Source organism: Manacus vitellinus, unplaced genomic scaffold (assembly GCF_001715985.3).
Source record: "Manacus vitellinus isolate BGI_N305 unplaced genomic scaffold, ASM171598v3 scaffold_2_pilon, whole genome shotgun sequence".
In the NCBI taxonomy this organism is placed as follows: Eukaryota; Metazoa; Chordata; class Aves; order Passeriformes; family Pipridae; genus Manacus; species Manacus vitellinus.
The window spans coordinates 16788763-16810140 of record NW_021940208.1 but is presented as its reverse complement, the minus strand read 5'-3'; the positions used below and the strand labels follow the sequence as shown (position 1 = coordinate 16810140).

The window sequence follows — 21378 nt, the reverse complement described above, 5'->3', positions numbered from 1 at the left end:
GCAGTAACTGAAAAAGGTGACGGTAGATTTTTAGACACACACTGATTCATCTGTATTTCTCTGTCAAATACTAAGCCGTTCACAAAACAAGGTTCAGTCTGTTGACGCTTTTCAGTCACGTAGATTAAGTTCTTCATGGTTTTTACTTGCTGCAAAAAATACAACACTTGCATATCTAGGGTGGACATAAATTTCTGGGTTTTTTTGGCTTAGCATATTCCACTTCATGTTTACATTGCTTTGATAACATATGCTATTTTCTTCTATTGACAGACATACTGAGAATTACAGTTTAGATATATGATACACATATACTGATTTAATTTAGAACTGACAGTAGCCCTTTTTCTCTGTTTGCAAGTATCCGCGTGGGATTCATTCATGAAGCCATTTGTTGACGATTTCTTTTTTTGCCAGAATGCATCTCTCCACTTTGTTTTCTTTGCAGGAAAGTCTCTTGGACACGGAGCTTTTGGAAAGGTGGTACAAGCATCTGCTTTTGGAATTCGGAAATCACCAACATGCAGAATAGTTGCCGTGAAAATGCTAAAAGGTATCTTGCTGTAAAGCTGCATTGAAAAAAATGATACAGTGTTTAATTTTTTATATGATTCTGTTGAAAGTAAGAGCCTATCACAATAATTCTTGGAAGCCCTGAAAATGTGTACAAGTTAAACTTCAAGTCCACCACAATAGAAATGGCAGAACTATGAAATAAAAATTGCATTCGCAATAAAAATTTGTGCCATTATGCTAGACTGACCCTATACCACTTGCTGTAAAGGAAATCTAGCTGAAGGATAAGGCATCCACCTTGATGTGAAGACACCTACACAGAAGCTTTTATATTTTCCCTGGTCATTAGTTCCAATGAATAATCATCTTACTGTTAAAAACAGATGCCTTATGTCTAATTTGCATCTCTCTGACTTTTGCTTCTCACTCTAACCTTCTCCATCGTATTATATAATGATTTTTTATCATGAAGGCCCTTTTATTAAGCTAAATATATTCAGCAGTTTAAATCTTGGTGGCGTCGTGCAGGTGTGTCCTCTCTGAACCCTTTGCAGGTTCATCACATGGTGTTTAGGATGCTGACACCCAGGTTGTGCAATGGATTTGCCAGCACTGTTCATACTCAGCTATTCACTGCCACCTTTCTCATTGGAGCAGAAAGGACAAAAACCCCTCATTGATTTGAAGAGGGCACTTGGGAAATTAGCAAGCAGTATGATATTCAGTCATAGCCTGCAGCAGCTGTGGTTGAATTCCGTAACCCAGAGTCCTAGTGGCATCCTTTCATAAGTATTTAGCTTTCCCTTGTTTATATATATAAAGATTGCAGCAGGCTTTTTTGCATTACCCTGGGAGCTTATTCTGCATTACTTGTCTGTCATAATCCCTCAATCCTTTTTGGTATTGCTCTCTGCCAGGACACATCCCCTATTCTGCCAGTCAGGCTTGGATCCTTGATGCTCTTGGTTGAATCTGTTCAGGTATAGTTTGAATACATCCACCTTAGCCAGTGGCTCCTAGCTTCACAGATGCTACTTATAATTTACAGGAGATCTGTATGTGTCAGTCCCAGCCCTTGGAAGGCCGTGTGCGATACTTTCAGACCTACAGTCTGGCATCTGTACAGCATGTAGGGTGCGCACTCTTGATTTTGTCCTCAACAAGCTTGTCTGCAATGTAATGTCCAATGCTTTCTCAGGGGGTGGTACATGCTATACAGGATCATTCCCAAGGACAGAATTTGCAACTGAGAGGGTTGCAAACCCTTCTCCTCTCTCTTACTCCAGAAGCACAGAAATACTCTGGTAGTCAGTGTCAAAAGAACAACTACCCTGCAGCAAGAATGGCTGGAAAATGTGAAGAAAATAAATCTTTGGTCCCTGTCCAAATCTCCTGCAGCAGTGGGCCAATAGCCATCTCTGTCACTGGTTTCAGTGTTCACTGGTTTCAGCCTGTCACCTGGGTCATCGTCTGACCCTGGGTTAACTGAGCTGTTTTGCAGACATATGTGCTGGCAGAGTGGTCTGCCAGGCTCAACATTTCTTGGTGTCCATCAAGCAGGCTTCTTGTGCCAGTCAGCACCATCAAGGCAGCAGTGGAGGGAAAGTGTCACCACCTATAGAAGCAAATAGTGGGTAGATGACAAGTTTTGTGTGGGACACCAAGAAAAATTGTTTCCATTCAGATGTTGAACCAAGCTCTTTAAGACTTAGCTCCAGAGTTTTTTCCCCAGCACTGTTCTTCTTGCTCTTGGTGTCACTAAACTGAAAAACTCCTTTTGGATCTACACAAAGCAATATGCTTTTTTCCTTGCTTTCTTTACAAAATTAAATTCTGCAGGAAAAAATGTGCTCACAGGGAATGAAAAGTTGCACTCAACACTGCATCGAATGTTTTGGGTTTATTTGAGGAATTTCTCATTTTATTACTATTAGTATTATTATTAGTATTGGTCATGACTGGTAGGATGAGATGCAGTCATATCACTTCAAAACCAATTAAAATTTACTTCCCTGTCTATCTCCAGGCTTCCTATACAACAGACAGAACTGGACAATCACTACCACCGGGTAGTTAATCTTCTCCCTATACAGATGGCTAAACTTGATGTCTGCATCAGCCTCTGGAAATACTTTCCTCTTTCCACTGACTCCTTAAGATATTTAGTTCAGGCTAGTAAAAAAAACTTAGATAGATGAAGTCAAGTCAAATGAAACCTCCTCTAGATAGAGTTAGTAATAATCTTGAAATCCTTTTTTATTTGTTCTTTCAAATTTCTTGGGTGAAATATCAAAACTATTCATGCGGAAAAAAATTCTCTCGGTTCTAAATATAACAGAGTCTACTGGGAAAAAGTTGAGTGTCTGACTCTTTTTATTTAATTGCAACTGAGAGGATGCTGAGCAGTGGGAATAGAGAAGGAAAATCAACACAAGAAGTACATCCAGTAATGGAGATTATTTCAGTGGAAAGTCATGAGAAGTGGTAAAGCTCAGCAGGACCAGTTCTTTGTCATTTCACATTGACTTTTATTTTGTATTTACAGAAGGAGCCACAGCAAGTGAGTACAAAGCACTGATGACAGAGCTGAAAATCCTAATCCACATTGGCCATCATCTCAACATTGTGAATTTGCTGGGAGCTTGCACGAAAAATGGAGGTAAAAACATCTGCGCTGCTCTGAAAATGGGTTTGGATTACCTCCCAATAACAGTTAGTTGGCCATGTTGTTTTTCATCCAGAGATCAAGTTATTAACTTGTAATATTTGAGCTCATCCCATAGTTAGTGAAACAAAAAGAGGAAGATAAGAAGAGACTTTTAGTCATTTAATGAAGCCCTTAAACTTTTCCTCTATTTAAACTCTCTTTTAGTATTGGCATGTGAAGTGTGAATACAGGACCATGCCACTTGCTGTCCTTTATCTCACTCATTTCACTGCTCAAGCTCAAGTTAAACATGATCTGGAAAGGCTGGGAACAAGAGATATCAGCTGCTGGATCTGAACAACAAATCACAAGGCAGCTGTTGTGAAATTTTCCATGGTATTACACTAGAAAATCAAAAGGCCAGTATGAGAGATTGTTTGTTTTATATATGTCACCTATTTTAGTTCAACAAGTGTGTGTGGGCTGCGAGACTCCAGTTTGAACTGACTGAAGAAGAAACAGAGGGTCTCTCAGGACTTAGATTCATGACCCAGCTTTCAAAAATTAGTCCCTGTCCTAATTTCCAGAAACAGTATTGTTTTGATAACATGTCCAATGTCCTTCAAGCAGCCTTTGACTTCATAAGGACATGTTGCCAGTTATTTTGGACTCAAGTTATAGTTCCAGGCATGAAAGACTATCCTTCTCAGAACTGATGCCACCTTGTATTGCTTTACGCTGCTCAGAATGCTTTTTTTGTTTTTGACCAGGGCCTCTGATGGTGATTGTTGAATACTGTAAGTACGGGAATTTATCAAACTATCTGAAGAGCAAGAGGAATTTTTTCAGCCCTAACAAGGTGAGGAGGCAGATGCTCCTGGTAGGGTTCATCTTACCTGACATAAGTATTGATAGTGTAGATGTCAGCTTCTGACCTAGTCTCCTTAGACTCTCTTTTACCATAGGAGAGAAATGACTTTTGGGTGAAGTTCACCTGACCTATATTAATATTTGTTGTGGGATGTGTTGTGCCAAGAAAGGAGTCGTCTCTCTCTGTTCCTGCCTGTGCATGGAGACTGCTGTGAGTAATGTGGCTGGAGCCATCTACAGTGAGGGAAGTGAATCCTATCCAAAGTGTCCCCATGTCCTCTTGCTCTGCTGCTGCTGAACCCATTCCTGCTGAGCTTGGGATCACTTCAGAGGCTGGTGTCGGCGAAACCAAAGGAAGTGGTTTTGCCCTCTGATTTCAGCGCTGCTGGGAGCAAAACCAAGATAATGCCAATTAAATCTCATGTCCCAAGACACTCTAATATTTAGAGATTTACAAGTAATCTTATTATTGCGTAAGGAAAAGGGCTATCAAGAGGAAAAGAGATTAGAGTCTTGTCCCCATATCCCACAATCCTCTGAATCAAATTTATGGCATGTTTCTTATTACAAACCTAAACCAAAATGTGCCAACTATATGCTTGTGCACTTCCAGCAGAATCCTCCAAAGGATCCAGGGCTATGAAATGGGATTTAGGAGCCTGGATGCTGAACAGCAGGCCTCAAAACCTCTGCTCAGCTGTGCCAAAAGTTCAGCAGCATCTCAGGGTTATTTTTTGCAAGGGCTTTGTGGGAGGGCAGTCAGATGACATCTACCTCCAAAAGGCTTTTTCTGAGTCTCTGTTCCCATGGCTGTCCATGCTGGACTCTGCAATAGACAGAGCAGCCACGTCCTCCTACATGGGGTTGTTGAAGTAGGATGCTCCGCAGGGACTAGGGCTGTGCAGGGTCCATCCTGAGTGGAGTCACTCACGTGGTGAGTAGTGTTCCCAGGTGCAGTGCTCCAGCACCCTTGGGAAGGTTGCCCAGGAAGGAAGGAGGGGGAAGTTTGACTCTGCACCAGCATGTATAGGGAAGAGAGATGGTCACAGGACAAGTCAAAAGGTAAGATGGGCAAGAGTATGGTCAGGCAGCTTGGCTGCTCTACAGGTAGCTGTAAGAAGGCATTTTCCAAACAGTGTTGCATGTGTCCCATTAAACCATCACATCCTTGACCATCAGATGAAAGTATTGGATAAAGGCATTGAAGAGAGGGAGTCACTTCCAGTAATACCTGTATTTCAAGCACCAAGTGCTCTTGCTCCTCATTGGAAAGGCTTACAGCTCCACACCAAGCACTGTACATGGACATAGAGGCAGATGCCTTAAGCAGCCTGGGACAAACTGCTGATGTTGAGAGGGCTGGGACCTGCACTGTGGGCACATCCTTCCCAGCTCATCCAGTTGTGCTCCTTCTCTGTCAGGTGGAGAGAAATGGGCTCTTCCGGATGATTCATTTTAAGCTGAGATGAGCCACAGCCCAGCAGAAACGTCCATCCATACACCCTGCAAATCCTTACCACATCAGAGATAGCCCACAGCCCTGGTTACCCCAAAATCATGTACTGGTGCTCCCAAGCCACCATGTTTCTGCCCTCTGGGGATGGCAGCCTTGGTGGAGCACAGCCCTGTCGCCAGTCCCTGGCTGCCAGTGGCACTAGACACCCCCGCCCATGGGAGACGTGCCCACAGACTCCACAGACCACCATCCTGGCAGAAAGGCGACAGCAGTCTGACTCGGTTCCTTTCCCACCCCCTCCTTCACTCTGATGTAGCACCTCTTCTCCTCTGTTTGTTTGAAGGACTACTCTCTGCAGGGAGAGCCAATGAAAGAGAAAAAGGATATTGAGCCAGTGGAAAGCAAAAAACAAAGGTTGGCCAGTGTCACCAGCAGCGAGAGCTTTGCAAGCTCTGGGTTCCAGGAAGATAAAAGTCTGAGAGATGTGGAGGAGGACGAGGAGGGTAGGTATTAATTCCTTCCTGTCCCTACATGGGTTGTGATATTTTTACAACATACTGTGCATCCCTGAAATTTTTTTCCTCATTTATCACCCTAATAAACATCCGTGGGAGACGCTCAGAGGGTCATGTCCAGAGGATAGAAGATTTAAAAAAAGATTATTTCCAGGGTTACTAAATCTGACAGGAAAATGTGTGATTGTTTCTTCTGACTGCTCCTTATCTTTGGGGAAAACACAGCAGTGTCCAAAGCACGGGGTGTAAAGCAAGAACTATTTTTGTTTCCAATTACAGTGGGTTGACCTTCAAATAGCACTCTGTGAAAACTGAATTTATGGGAGTAATGGGGTCTGTAAGAAAGGAGGAAAATAACCGTGAGTGATATTTGTAACAAACCCCACTTTCTACCTCTGCAGATGTTGATGATCTGTACAAGTTGCCCCTCACTATGGAGGACCTCATCTCTTACAGCTTTCAGGTGGCCAGAGGCATGGAGTTCCTCTCCTCCAGAAAGGTGAGTTTGGCACTGAGGATTTTTCCCTGCAGAAGGATGGGATTCAGAGGGGAAATCATGTCTACATTTTAGTGACACCTTCCTTGGGAAAGCTCCCAGAGGAAGAGCCATTTTCCTCTTGGTGTTATAAATATAACGGTGTGTTTATCCAAGTCTCCATAGTCCATAAACACAGGATCATGACTGAAGGCAGTGGGTCAAGCTCATTCATTTGGGAAAGATCTTTTGGGTGTGGTAGGTTTTTCTTTAATTTCAACATATATTAGATGGGGAGCTCCAAATGATTCAGCGCTTTCCCTGCAAATGTCAAGAGGCTTAAAAATGTATCTCCTTCTGGACTTAAGAATTATTTTTTTTTTAAAGAATTACCACTGTTTACAGTAACTTCATGTAAACTACAGTCAACTTCTGTTAAAAAAAGTAAATTGATCTCAATAATAATAATAATAATAATTTTTTTAAGGATATGGGAGACAGGAAATTTGTGGGCAAGAATAAGGAAATGCAGCTTGATTGTGAAACTGCTTTATTATAGTGCATTCATCGTGACCTGGCAGCCAGAAACATCCTTTTATCTGAGAACAATGTCGTGAAGATCTGTGATTTTGGCCTCGCAAGAGATATTTATAAGAATCCTGATTATGTGAGAAAAGGAGATGTAAGTCAAGATGCTTTTTATTTGCCCAAGTGTTTATAACATATCATTTCAAACTCTCCACCAAAATGTTCTGTAGACATTCACATTTCCTGAACTTGAGAGCTCAAAAGCAAAGATGAGCTATCCAGATGTGTTGAGGATCTGGAAAGCATTTCTATCCTCAGGCATAAGGCTTAGACATGCTAACTGCTTCACAGCTCTGCCCCATTAATACTTTCCTTCTTAGACGTGTTCCTTGGCTGGCTCAGCATAACCCCCTCACTCAGTAAACTTCTTTCAAGGAAACCAGTCCCTCCAAAAGAAGGTGTGTGCCCCCCAGAGCTCCCGAGAAGCTGCTCAATGGTGCTTCTAGGAGCTGAGCAGGACTTGCTGCCTCCAGCACCTGCTCGGTGGTTGTTTTGCTCCTGCTGGAGAGAGCAGGAAGGAAGCACCTTGCCAGGCCTGACGTTAAGGCTGGGTCAGCAAACTGCACCTGCACCCACTGGTGCCATGGGGATTTGGCGTGGGCATGGGAATTTGGTGTGGGAGTGTCACGCAGTCTCTTTCTGGAAGTCTCACTCAGCTGCCAGCTATTCCCACATCCATAAATAGCTTTTGAGATTTACAGCATTGCATATTAGCTGGGAAGTGTTGTTCACATAACTTGGGTACTGCTCAGGAAACCCTAACAGGCTGTGCTGAGCAGACCTCAAGGGTTGCTGATGTACTCCTGCAATTCAGGCTCTGAGAATTTCCCTCAGAATATCTCCAACACTATCACAGAATGATTATGCTTAAATGCAGAGTTTTCTCCCCTGTCTCTATGACACAGGCAAGAGGCCTCTGCTCCTTCGTATCACAGCATCCCTGTAAAGAAAAGGCCTGGTCACAGGTTTCCAGTGTCTGGTGTTTTGTGCCACACATATTTTAAAAACAGCCTTTTACTCCAACAATTTGTTAAGAAAGTGTCTGAATGAGTGTGGGTTTATCTTGACTATCTGCAAGGAAGTCCCACAGGTTCTTGTTGAATGGTAATTATTTACATAACAATATAGAGTTGATTCATCTATGATTAAATTCTTTTAGGCTTTGAAAATAATAGTCAGGTTTGTCCCTTTTACTCCAGGCTCGACTTCCTCTCAAGTGGATGGCTCCTGAATCCATATTTGATAAAATCTACAATACAAAAAGTGACGTGTGGTCCTATGGGGTCTTGCTGTGGGAGATATTTTCCTTGGGTATGTTAACTCTGCACATTGGGAGCTGGAGTCAGCAATGGGGACTGAGACTTGGGGAAAAACATCCATTATCTTCAATGATCTTTTGACAGGTGCTTAATAAAGAAAGACTTAAATCAGTCAGTGGTGAGGTGTGCAGATAGAGGCAGAGGGAGTATCATGACCCTGTGGACTAAAAGTTTTGGTGCTTGTAAGGCACACTGAAAGCCCACTTGTCACGTTGAAAGACTTAATGGATAGCACAGCTGTCTGAGAACTTTTCCACTTACTTCTGCCATGAGCAAAACCTAAGCTTCCCTCTTTTCTCTGTTGAAACCCTTGGTAGAGTTTGCAGGGCAGCACAGCCAGAGCAGTTGCAGTGCTTTGTTTGACTGATGCCACAAACCAGAAAAATAAGGCAATTTTTAAAGCATTTTTTTGAATGTGGAACTCTATGGGATAACACAGAGCTGTGAGTGTGAGTCTTCAGTTGCCCAGGCCCAAGGCATCACCTCCCATGCCACAAAGAGCATTCAAGACACTGAGTGCCATGAGCTGGGTGCTCTCTCAAAGGTTCCTTATTTCTCTTGTGGGAGCAAGGGAGCCAAACACAGAGAGGTATTTGCATGTATCCAATTCTGTCACCTCCATTTCCATCCCAAGACCAGGAGGTCCCTCCAGTCCAGGAGGGATCCAGCATGCCACTCACCCAGGCTACTGGATACAGCAGGTGAAAAGCATCTGCACAGATGCCGCAGGATGAACTGGAGCATGCAATCTGAAATTAAAACCCTGTGAAGCTTTCTCCCTCCTTTCTTTCATGTAGAAAAGGCAGGATACAAGATGTACACTGAGTGGGAACAACAATGACCGTCAGAATAGAAGAATCTTAATTGAGTTTAACACAGAGGCTGACAAAAGAGGCAAACAGCAGAGGAAACAATACTATACAACTCTCAGGACAATCAATCATTTATTAGTTTAAATACATGTTGTTGGTCAGCCTGCCAACTCTTGTGATTTTACGGTCAGCTTCATAATACCTGCTATTTTTTTCTTAAAGCCCCAGCTCCTTGAACCTGGCAACTCTCTGACACCTTTGTTTTTTCTTTCATTCTCCTTTTTCCTGATTTTTTTTTTTGGTCCACAGATAAAAACCCAACATCACAATCAGGCTGCATCTTAAAAACAAAGAAACTAGAAAAACAATGCAAATGTACTGTGATCTGATTTAAAACAAATATTTCAATTTTTTTTTCAAGGTGATTTTGAGCATTTGGGGTTTGTTAATACTCTGCTTACTAGAATTGGAGTAGTCCAAGCCAATAGAAAGATTAGACTTGGCTTTTCAAGGGATACTGTTCAAGTCAAATTCATGTGTATTTTTTTCATTCAGGCCAGGTAAGCACTGCAAATAGTTATGGGTTTGATCTTGCCCCTCTCCAAGGACTGGGGCTTGGAACACCACCAGCAGCAGTTCCCTGTCTGTGGCAGCTGGCAGGACCAGACCTTGTAGTGGAGGGACATCCTCTGATCCCCAGCTCTGCAACCTGGTGCTGCACATCCCAAGTGTTTGAGGGAGATGCATAAGGGTTACAGCTAGGTCACAACTACCCAACTCAGGGCATGTATCTATTCTCCCAATGTTGCCTTCAGGCGCCTCTCCTTACCCTGGAGTCCAAATAGATGAGGATTTCTGCAGCAGACTGAAGGAAGGCACAAGAATGCGAGCTCCGGAGCAAGCAACCGAGGAGATGTAAGATGCCTTTGCTTGCCTTGTGTACCACCCTCCATCCTGGCCTGCCTTGTAGAGTCTCTGTAAAAGCACTCTGACCCAGCCTAAGGAAAAACCTCAATACTGCATCAGTGTTTTCTTGTGTACCCCTCACCTTGGCCCCCTGGTCCTCCCACAGGGTAGGAGAGGGCAGGGAAGGACATGGACCTGAGCCCAGTGCACCACCAGCGCTGTGCTCCAAAGGGAGCTGAGCAAGGAGGAGTAGGAAGGTCATTCATTCCTCGCCAGGTTTAATATTTACTGACATGCACACAGATAAGTGCTGGAGGAATGTGACATTATTAACATTATCTTGACTTAGGAAGTGAAAGCAGAAGCTTCCTTGCAATCACTCGGGTAATGAGGGTCCACCCTTTCCTGTACACAGTGTCTGATGGCAGAGGAAGGTGACAGGGACCCGCAGCCTCCCAGCCCATGTCGTCCGAGTCCTTCCACCATGACGTCGGCTGTTGCTCCCCACTTCCCTGCCTTCAGGTGCAGCCTCAAGCTGCTACTGCATGGCCAACACCTTTTTGGAGACCTAGGGGGGTCCGAATGAGATTGTGAGTTTGCAGCCCCTCTGCCTTGGAAGTGGGACAGAGCACCTTGCCCAGGGAGGCACATGCAGCACACTGAATATTCACCCCATGAAACAACTCATTGAGAAACATGAACATATCCCAGGTGTTTTACCTCTGGAGGCAAAACCAAATACATGTAGGTGTCTTGGTGCCTTTCTGAGTGCTACGTCGTGACTCTAAATAGCAACACTTACCAAAAAATAATTCTGGAAGAAGAAAAGGATGCAAGCCAGCCATGCCTATCTGGGATTATTGCCCATCAGCTAATTTTATTATCCTAGTGACCGCAGATAAGAACTTTCTTTTTTCTCTTCCACATATTTTATTGCAGGAAGGAAAGCTCAGCTTGACCAATACAAGGAAGTGACACGTTCATATAAGTTATCTTATGATGCCTTAACCTAAACATTGCCAGCTAATAGATGTTTAATATAAAGATTTAATGCTTAATTAGGAATGAAAAAAAGCAAGTATGACTAGCTGGCTAAATTATTCTTTTGATGTGGTCTTCCAGGGTCTTGCAGGAAGGTTTTATTTCTTTTTTTTTTGTGGAAAGTTTACTGTTTTACTTTTAGGAAGAGGCCTCCGTGGTGTTAGAGAGAATTTTTGTGAAGTCAGGCAGGTTCAGGAGTTAACTCTATCACTGACAAGCTGTCAGTGACTGCGCTGCCTTAGATCAAATTGAGCTGTAACCCTGCCATGTGCTCACTTTGCTTTTGTCCTCACAGTTACCAAATCATGCTGGACTGCTGGCAAAGCAATCCCAACGACAGGCCACGGTTCTCCGAGCTGGTGAAAAAGCTGGGTGACCTCCTGCAAGCAAATGTCCAGCAGGTACTAATGTCAAAACCGCGTGCTGTCACCAGGGCAGGGGTGACTGGCCACATGGTCCCCGGAATAACACTTGCGTTTCTTGTTTGCATTTAGGAAGGCAAAGACTACATACCCCTCAGCACAATATTTACAACTGAAAGTGGGTTTCCCCATGCATCTGACCCTTTGTGCAACGAAAATCTTTCTGTTACAAGCTCAAGTTCTGGAAGCACTGAAAACATCAGGTGAGACAAGCAAGATAAAGACTGAGTTTTTTTGTTGGGGATGGTAGCTTGCTGCATAGCCTGTTTTGGATCTGGATGGGAGAAAACATTCAGATGTGCCCCATCAGCCACTGAGCCACTCACTGGGCTGGGACAGCTCTTTGCAGTGTCCCTGCACAGGGGTACCTTCAAGTCACAGGGCTCAGGCACTGCAAGAGGGGCAACTGTGTGCACTCCACAACTGGGGAGTGAGGTTTGGGTGGGGTCTGGTTAACGAGTCCCTTTTGTATGACCTGCCTCGGTGATAGCTGGGAACTGCCTAAAGAAACGGAGACATATCCAGCACTTTCTGCTTACACACTTCATACTCTCACCAAAAATTCTCCTGCTTTTCTTCTTGAACAGATACATAAACACTTTCAAAGTAACTCCTCACCAGCGCATAAAGACATTTGAAGAGCTTCCCATCAAGGAAACACTTGTATTTAATGTAAGTGACTCCTGGGCCACATGGTGCACCATGTATTTCTTTTTATTTGTGTGAGAGATTTATACAGGGATAATCAAAACAGGGGGGTTACTGTTTTGTCAGCTCTACTGATATAAGGTGCAAGATTAGCCGTGCTTGCAACAAGATGTTATCCCACTGCTTTACAAATTGGGGTCAGCATTTTCTTGTTGACCATGTCATAGGCTGTAAACACTCCTCTGATAAAAAGTGGTCAGTTTGAGTAGGTCTGCAAAGTACAGCTGCCAGAGTCCCACCTAAGTCCCACTGGTGTGCGAAAGACGCTTAAAATCCCTTGGATTTGTGTTTTCATCTGAATAGTAGTGCACAAATGAGAATTGTGAGTCACATTTCCATCAGAGGGCCCTGGCAGGAACAAATCCTGTTATCAGATGGACAAGATGGGGACATGTCAGCTAATGGGACACACATGCAATCCTGGTAGGGGTGGGCATGGGTGAGAGGTTAGGGCAAGCTTTTGGTGACCCAGTTGTACGCATTAAGCAATAGGAGGTGGGAAAGGCACAGGTGGTCCTCAAAGGATTGAACTACGGGCTGGCCAGAACCTCACATTGCATGTAGACACTTTTCTTTTTGCACCCAGTATCTGCATTAGCAGTATGTGTTTGCTGGACTCCAAAGCAGTTTGGAAAGGCACCATTAAATACCTGGGCACTGCAGCACCTCCAGTAGCACGGAGCTGCTGTCTCCTAGACCCTTTTCAGTATCAGCAACAAAAAGGCTGCTGGAAATCAGACCAAAAAGGAGTTGAGTCCATTGTCAATTCTATAGTTAACACCTAATATGATTGCATCTTTCTTTTTTCTTCAAGGATTACCAAGCAGACAGTGGGATGGTTCTGGCTCCAGAAGAACTGAAACGCTTCACATGGACAGGCAGCAAGCAGAAACGGACACTCTTTGGGTCTGTATTTTATGTTTCCTTCTTCTTATGTTTTAGAGGGCAAAGAAGGATTCAAGGTCCTTGTGCTAAATTGTGCCTCATCGAAGTAGCTAAGGCGTCCCCAGTCCCTGCAAACACTCTTGGTGAGGTGTGTCCCTCTTGGTTGAATCAGCAGTTGATCATCTCCCACACCTGACCCTCTATATTCCTTTGAGGAAACAAATAACCCTCAACCCCATTGATGCACATCAGTAATATGATTTATTAGCACTCTATTGATCCACCAAAGCCTCAACTTAATGCCAGGATGGACAAGTGAGTGTCAGAGAGCACTAAACTAAGGTAAGAGGCAGGTAACTGTAGGAAATATGCTGTTGATAATGGAGGAGGAGGAATGAGCGGCTGTGAAGGATTTGCAGTTGTTTCTGCAAGTCCCCAAGGGCACCCCAGTTGGACAAGGACCTCTGGGCCTGTTTTTGCCCTTCTTTTCCATGACTCAGCTAAGCACAGCCCATTTAACACCCATGGGCTCAGGATGCTAAAGTGGCAACTTTACAATAGATGGATGTGAGGGCCTCACTTCTCTTCCTGCCTTTAAGCACTTGAATATATTGGCCATCTTCCTACACCTAATTCCTGACAGCTGCCCAAGCAGGGAACTAGGGCTGCCCTAAGGAATGAGTTGCACTGACATGAACTCTCTGCAAATAGGAAGTGTTTATTTTCTCAATGCCGGCACTCTATCAGTTCCCAGCCACTGCCAAGCTGGAAGTGTCCTGGTTTCAGCTCAGTGCTCTCACCCTGCCCAGAGACTGGCCAGACCCAATCCATCATTCATCTCACGCTGGCAGGAGGTCAAGGCCATCCTGCCATTCTGGCCATGCCAAACTTGTCAGCGACTTGTAATTGGGCAGGCTGAGAGGTGTAGCATTGTCTCGACGAACAATTGGAGCTGGCCGAAAAATGCAGTCAAGGCAGAGAGGACTCACTTTAAGAAAAATTCCAGTGACTAAGAGGGCGTTGGTTGAAAGCGCAGAAATACGAGTATGGGAGCGTGCACACACACACAGCTGAAATACACGGCACGAGTAAGTGTGCCACTGGCAGGAGACTGTACCACACGCAGGAGCACTGCTCACGCATGGTGAAGCCAGGGCAATCGAAGCCACTCCAAACGAATGCTGGGAAACCCTTCCTCCTGCCTTGACCTTTCAGAAAATAGGCTTGTAAGCAATTGTATGGTATTTCAGTTCTGTTGAGGCACACCGTCTTTGGCAGAGGCAGGAACCATAGAGCTTAGAATGTGTGTGGATACTACAGGGCTCCAAAGGATGCAATGATCCCTAGAAGCAGTTTAACTCATTTTTTCTCTGTGTAAACACAACATTTCTGAAGGCTGCTGTGAGCCACAGAGACAACATGGCAACCTTCCCCAATGAAATTTATGAAACGCCTATTTTCTTTGCATGGTACGGAATGCATGGAGTGTGGCCCAAACAGCCCTCCAGAAGTGCTTAAGGGGGCATTTTTAGCTGCTGAAGGAAAAAGGAATGCTTTTGGATAGGGAAAAAACTGAACTCAAGAGTGGTTGTTTGCTAGAACCTAAAACCTTGGGGAAACAGAGTGGTTGACTTAGGTCACACAAAGTCATCTGGCCTGCAAGCTAAACAAGTGGTACTGTAGTGCTGTGCCAGAAAGTATTCTCGTATGTGAATGCAGGCGGTGACCCTTTAGTCTGCACACATTCCTAAAACTGGTAGTGGTAGCTTCCTAGCTAAGCATCCTTTACTTAGGCTAAATTGGAGCAGTAAATAAACGCCCCTAAACTTTGTACTGAGCAAGGTGGAGCCCAGAGTGGTTTGACACATCTGAACTCATCTAAGTAGATGCAGTCCTGCTTCTTCCCTTGAATCTCAATCTCAAGAGGATTCCCTTGAATCCTCTGTGCTCCTGTGCTCTTCTGCTGACATTTCAGCTTGGTTTGTCTCGCAGGGAGCTGGTTCAGGTTGCTAGATTATCAGAACAGCTCCAGAATAGTTCCTGAGTGAGCAGTAGCAGCTCACTGTCAGGGTAGCTGGTGCCAGCACCAGGCTGAGGAAGGGTTTCACCCCCCTTTTGGCAGTAGATTACCTACCATTAGATCCCCTTCACTCCAATGCCCCAGAGCACTTGCCCTCACACTGTAAACCTCACACTGCAGTTTAGGACACAGATGCAGACAAAATGCACTCGCAGCAGTGGGTGGGTCCTGAGGCAAGGCTGAGGGTGCCGCGGGCCTGTGCAGGTTGGCCTGCCTTTTCCTAGGATCCCATGGTTCCCTGTTGTCCAGAGCAGAACAGTTGGGCTCAGCATGTTTTTTTCACTGTTCATAGCATCTGAACTGACATTTAAGCCAGCCAGGTGGGGTGATGCTTTCAGACCAGTACAGGGGGGAGGTGTGTCCTGGAGCATTGCATTGGAGGATTCAGACTTTGCAGGGCCACATCTGCCATCGCAGGGCTGAAGAACTGCATAGGGTGGAAGGAGCCAAACCCAGTGCATCCTATCTGTTCCCAGAAGCACACTTGGGGTTTGTTTCAGAGGAAACTAATGAGCTGACTGCAGGAGAGAGCCAGTATGTGCAGCAGTGCTTACTCAGCGTGACCAACCCGAGAGCCAGGCCCAGGGGACAGCCTATCTGACAATGGAGGGGCACCCCACGGACCCCTCCTCTTGGGCTTCCACTTCTCCTGCGTAGGAAAAGGCATTAATGCCAAAGCTCACTCTTGGTTTCACTACAGGAAAGAGCATCAGTTCAAATCCTGGCCAAGGTGGTGGCCAGGAGCACAGAGCAGAAATCATTGCAATGTGTCTTGGACTTGCTAATGCCATTGAGATGAAAATGATTTTGTGAACAGCATGAAGAGAAATAGATCTTTCCTAATGTAAGCCCTTGGGTAACAAGATCCCAGTAGAAAGGTTTAGGGGCAGAGAAAGAACGGTGTGTACTCCTTTACAGATGGAAAGAATCCCAACTGCAACCCTTCTCTAGCTTTTCAGTACTGGGGAAAAAGCCCAATCCAAGTAAGCCAAAATCTTTGGGCTGAGGCAAACCCTTAAGCCAATGTAAATTTCTAAGCCAGAAAAACAGCGAGAACTGTGAGCTGGAATAAGTGTCTCAAGAGCCACAGTCAGCCTCTAACCTCACTCTGGTCCTGGACATGTCAGGAAAGCAGCAGCAATTTCATCCAACAGACAATCCCAACTAAAGAGCTACTAAACACAGTTTCCAATTACATTCCTAGAATGGAAAGAAGATAGTCTACAGCTAGACAAGCCTTTTCAGACAGTAAACTCAGTCTCAAAATGAAGCCTGACTACAGAAGTCAAAACCCTGTGGGCTCCCTTAAAGCTCTTTGAGGGAAAGCATGCCCAGTTACAGCAGTGCACTCAAGGTAAAATGAACAGATGCAGCTCTACTGATATAAAGGTTTATTAATTAAAGTAGAAGCCAAGTCTAGCTCACAAGAAAAGTCTCAGGACACAAAAGCCTGATGATGAATGAAAGGATCAAAGTGTGACAGTTTCAAGACTCATAACTTTGCACGCACACTCCACTTTTGCCAGCCCACTGCTCCCTAAGACTCACAATTACAATGTAAATCACAGAAACGTTTCTCTTTAAACTCATCACAGAAAGTCTATTGAGTCTGTGACTAATCTTGTCATATTTACAGAATTTATCCCAAGGGCAATATAAAACTATGGGATGCATCTGCAATCCTTATCATGTGGGTTCCTCCTCATGAACTCCATCCATCTACAAATAAATGGAATGGGGTGGTCTTCTTGAAATTGGACCTTCCAATTTCCTACAGTAGGACAGAAGACAGAGACCACACTCCTTAAAAAGCACACAGGCTTGTGATTTAAAAATTTGAGAAACTGTGACATCTAAGAGAAACTGCTAGTTCTCCATTTCCTAAAGAGGAATGGACATGTGCTACCAGTTCTGTACTTTTATTTAAAAACCTAACAGTGCAAATTAAAATGAAGAGCAAAACCCTGGGCTCAGAAAGCCTCAACAGATGTTTTGACTGCCTTCTCTGGAATTCAAGACTAGGGTTGCCAACGTTCCTGACCTTATAAACAGACAGGGGTGAATTGTCCATGAACTTCTAAAAATACAGCAGAAGGAATCTAATTTTAGGCATTGTGGTCCAACATGTTTACATTAGGATTTCACATGTAATCAATGATGGAAAATGCTCTGGCTTGTCCTTTGTCTATGGATAAATCTTTGGTATTGAACTCCAATGGTGTGAAAATTCTCTTTGCCTTAACTTTATTATTGAAAGAGCCCTTTTAAGCACTGCAATCTCTTAATACGGGTGAGAAAGTGCTGTAAAACAAAGTGTCTTTAAGAGTGGCTTGGTTAAGAAGACATGAAACCCCTCTTTGTAAAGGGCATCTTATAAAAGGCAGCTTACAGGATAACTGTAAGGTCCTTTGGACAGGAAATCTCTAATTCAAACCAGCAGTTCATGTTAGCTGCCAAAAGAAGCCCAAGAGAGGAGATACCCAGACTTCATGCCCTTCCTCACAAACCCTGGCCTTTTATCTTAGGAATTCATCCCAGCATTAGGCTTTGGGAACACCTACATTAGTAGTTTTCTACTTTTGCCCCAAGGCTTGAGACTTTTCATTACTTCACTCCTGCTCAAAAAAATCCCAGTTCCCTTTGGAAGAACATTTAGGCATGGGGACCCTATGGGGATGCAGAGCCCAGCAGCAGAGATGCCAGACACTCCCCCCTACTTTGCCCTGCAATGACGTTTCACTGGCCAGCATCTGCCACAGATGAGCCACCAGAGCTTAGGCTGAGCCATCACGTACTCCCTGCAAACACCAAGACTGATACAGTGAACACAAGCACCTTTAACAGTGATGTTCAGTCGCAGCTTCTCTGTTCAAAAGGGGACTTGGGGAACACAGGAGGGCTCCTTCATTTCTCTCTTCCATACTCTCATTGAGCAAGCCCATCAGCATCACTGCCCTCCTCATCATGTCAGAATAAACAAAGCTGCTTCTTGTGACCTGGCTTTGCTCAAGTCATTAAACCAAATGCCTTTACAGGTTAAGTAAGCTCACAGTGACACTGCTCTCTTACAGCATTAAAGGTGCCAGCAGGAGCAAGGAGTCAGTGCTTTCTGGAATAACCAAGCCAAGAAGCTTCTGCAGTTTCAGCTGTGACCATCTCAGTGACTCCAAGCAAAGATATACCTGTGGTAACGCGGTGTTGGAGAAAATGAAAGCCAGCCATTCTCCGCCTCCTGAATATAACTCTGTTGTCCATTATTCTCAAACACCTGTTTAAGTACTTCTAGGCCAAGATCTAAATATGCATTTAATCCAAAAAGGTTCTTATGAAAAACTGTCAGTTTAAGAACTTTGACCCAAATTATGTTAATTATTATAAAATTTAGAAGGTTTAATCATTTGTATCATTGGCTTAATCACAGTGATCTGCTTTTCTACAGACCACAACAAACGTATTCAAAATACAGCAACATACTATTGCTTAGGCCTTGACTTTCCCAAATGCTCAAAACCAACAGCTGCTAAAAATGCCCCATGCTTCTGCATCCAGGAAAACCTGGATGGCCATTTATTACACAAAAAACTAGTTCACTGTTTGGTTCCTGGCAGCAGAATGGCATTTCATGCTCTTGTCTCCAACCCTCTGCTCAGGCCCAGGTGCAGCACTGCTGTCCCAGTCAGGAGAGGCAGCTGGAAGCCCTAGAGAGCCAGGAGCCTGCATCAGGCACTAAGGCATTTACATCCTATTGCTGGGTTATGTGTAGTGCTGGAAAATAAAAGGATTCTTTAACAAGGTAGAAACAAGAAATAGACCACAAGCTACATTTTCAATGAAAACTACTTTGAGAAACTTGAGGGAAGGCTGATGCTCTGGGGAAGCCAAATAAGCTATTTGGGAATGGGGCATTTACATGGATCTTACTACTTCAGATGGCACGTGTGGTAGGGAGCCTTGCGAGGCAAGAATTTAAAATGTGTTGCTAAACACAATGGGCAAGGACAGAGAATGGGCAAGAACTAAGACCAGAGCCAGGGCTGCAACAACAGGGAATACATATCAATTCAGTTTGGATAAGCCTGCTGAAATGAAGTAAATATTCTTGAAGTTTTGCACTTTGTTAATATGCCAACACGCACAAACTGGAACCAAACCACAAACTAGATATGTTAAAGCCAAGCTCTGTCCACAAAAACCTTGTGGACCTTCTAACACTGCACTGACTATTTTATTTATGGGAATCCGTCTGAAAAGACAGGATGGCTACTAAACTGCATATACTTTAATTCATTGCTAGAGAGTTTGAAGAGATCAATTAGAAATTACAAGACAATCTCCCTGTAAAGTTAGGGTAGTTTTTCTATGAAGAGTTAAATTTCCATGTTAGTTACCACTATATATGTACAGGAATAAACATTTACAGCAGACTTTGGTATAGCATCTCAGAACATGAGTGTTCTTTGCTAAAGCAGCATTAGGATGCACCCATTCCCTTTCACCTTTGAATGCAATATTAAAATGAGAGTTGGCCATTTAACACAGAAGCACTGATATCTTTAAATCAATTACTGCCCAATCTCAGCTTCTCATGGTCCACTAAAAATATATATTAACTCAAAGGCTACATGTTATATGGTCTTGACCTCTTAGAATTCAGCTTAAGAGCTGTGAATGTAACCCACTAACAAACAAAGGCATATTTACCTTTTGCATATTTACAAATAAAAATTATCTTAGATATGCAAATAAAATAAATATGTACCACTACTTCTAAGCTAAGTATAAATTCCAGATCTTCCTGGTCAAGAGATCATCAGTTTTAAGTATCTATTGCACTGTCTCTTGCTGGCAAAGTATATTTGACCTTGATCAAAACAAAAGTTTAAGAACTGTTTCCTAACTTTAATTGAACAAAAACAGTTACAGAATGATGCATCTCAGAGGAAGCGTTTGCACAATGTAAATATATAATTATGCTTTTTGTGCATAAATATTTAAGAAAACTGGATTACAAAGATTACTTTTATATGAACCTCCTAAGTGTCTTCAGATGTGAAAAACTCCTATTTTGTCTTGCATTTTCTGTCTTCATATAATGTATTTGACTGCTAAATTCATATAATAAAGTTTGCTTTTGAAAGAATTCTGTCAGTTCTGTCAGTGTCAAAGACTGCTGTGGCAGATGACTCAGCACTGGGCAGCACAAACATCTGGCACAAAATCCATCCAACATGCCAGTTTTGTGAGCAAACAAGAATGTGGAATAACTCAGAAGGCACACTTCTCACACAGCAAAGCAGATACCGTGAGAGACACTTGAACTGCTCCCTGTCTGAAGGACATCCCCTAGGTTCAGCATATTTAAGAAGTGCTTACTGCTGCCTAGAGGCAAAAATTCAACTCTGCCTCTGGGAGAGGCGAGGTTTCATGGCTGGGGAAGACTAAGCAGCCCATGAACAAACATTCACTCAACCACCCACCATGTTCCTTCTGCAGCCAGAAGATCCACAGCAGACAAAAGGACACCAAACAGAGCTAAGGTGTCCCCAACAAAGCCTGTTCCAAAACTACTGTGACATCACGTAGCACCTCAGGCCTGGACAGATGCTTTCTCTTCTTCAGAGAAACTCCACATTCCCACCTCATCCATGTGAAGGAAATGGAGATGAAACTTTATTTGTGAAAGTAGAATATAATGGGATTGCTTGCTGCCACAGAAGCTGTGTAACTGCTGCTGCACATTACTAAGGAGGAAACTGGAGACTAGATATGTGCATCAATCAAGCTTATTGAAGCTTAAATAATAACATTTTTAAAACACTGCAATTTAAGGGACAGTAACTCCATGTTAGATATATGCAGGGGGTACTGGCAATTTCACATATATTGCACAAAATTTCATGTTCCATAAGCATGGTCAGGATTGGATGGATACAGGAGATTTTATCCCACCAGCAAATCATCTAACCGTTGCTGGTTAAAAATACAGAAAAAATACTTCTGGGAAGTGAAGCTGTCATGACTCCACATGCAAATTCTCAGAGAAATTAATATACATTGTTATTGGGGGAAAAAAGCTCAATAAACATGAAAGTAAGGGTACTTGAGCAGAGTTTTCAAAATTAGGGCTTATCTAATAAA

The 21378-nt window shown here is 43.6% G+C and overlaps 1 protein-coding gene across 1 annotated transcript in view; it reads left to right on the top strand.

Moving 5' to 3' along the window:
- The window catches only part of FLT1 (fms related tyrosine kinase 1), a 111312-nt gene extending 90938 nt beyond the window's left edge, over positions 1 to 20374 (top strand). The window contains exons 18-30 of the mRNA XM_008924619.3: positions 449 to 553; positions 3062 to 3175; positions 3934 to 4022; positions 5833 to 5992; positions 6406 to 6503; positions 7039 to 7161; positions 8267 to 8378; positions 10014 to 10113; positions 11441 to 11546; positions 11640 to 11770; positions 12155 to 12239; positions 13090 to 13181; positions 18312 to 20374. Of these exons, the coding sequence (XP_008922867.2) occupies positions 449 to 553; positions 3062 to 3175; positions 3934 to 4022; positions 5833 to 5992; positions 6406 to 6503; positions 7039 to 7161; positions 8267 to 8378; positions 10014 to 10113; positions 11441 to 11546; positions 11640 to 11770; positions 12155 to 12239; positions 13090 to 13181; positions 18312 to 18516 (1520 nt within the window). The 3' untranslated portion in view covers positions 18517 to 20374. The remainder of the gene's footprint in view (positions 1 to 448; positions 554 to 3061; positions 3176 to 3933; positions 4023 to 5832; positions 5993 to 6405; positions 6504 to 7038; positions 7162 to 8266; positions 8379 to 10013; positions 10114 to 11440; positions 11547 to 11639; positions 11771 to 12154; positions 12240 to 13089; positions 13182 to 18311) is intronic.
- Positions 20375 to 21378: the final 1004 nt, after the last annotated feature.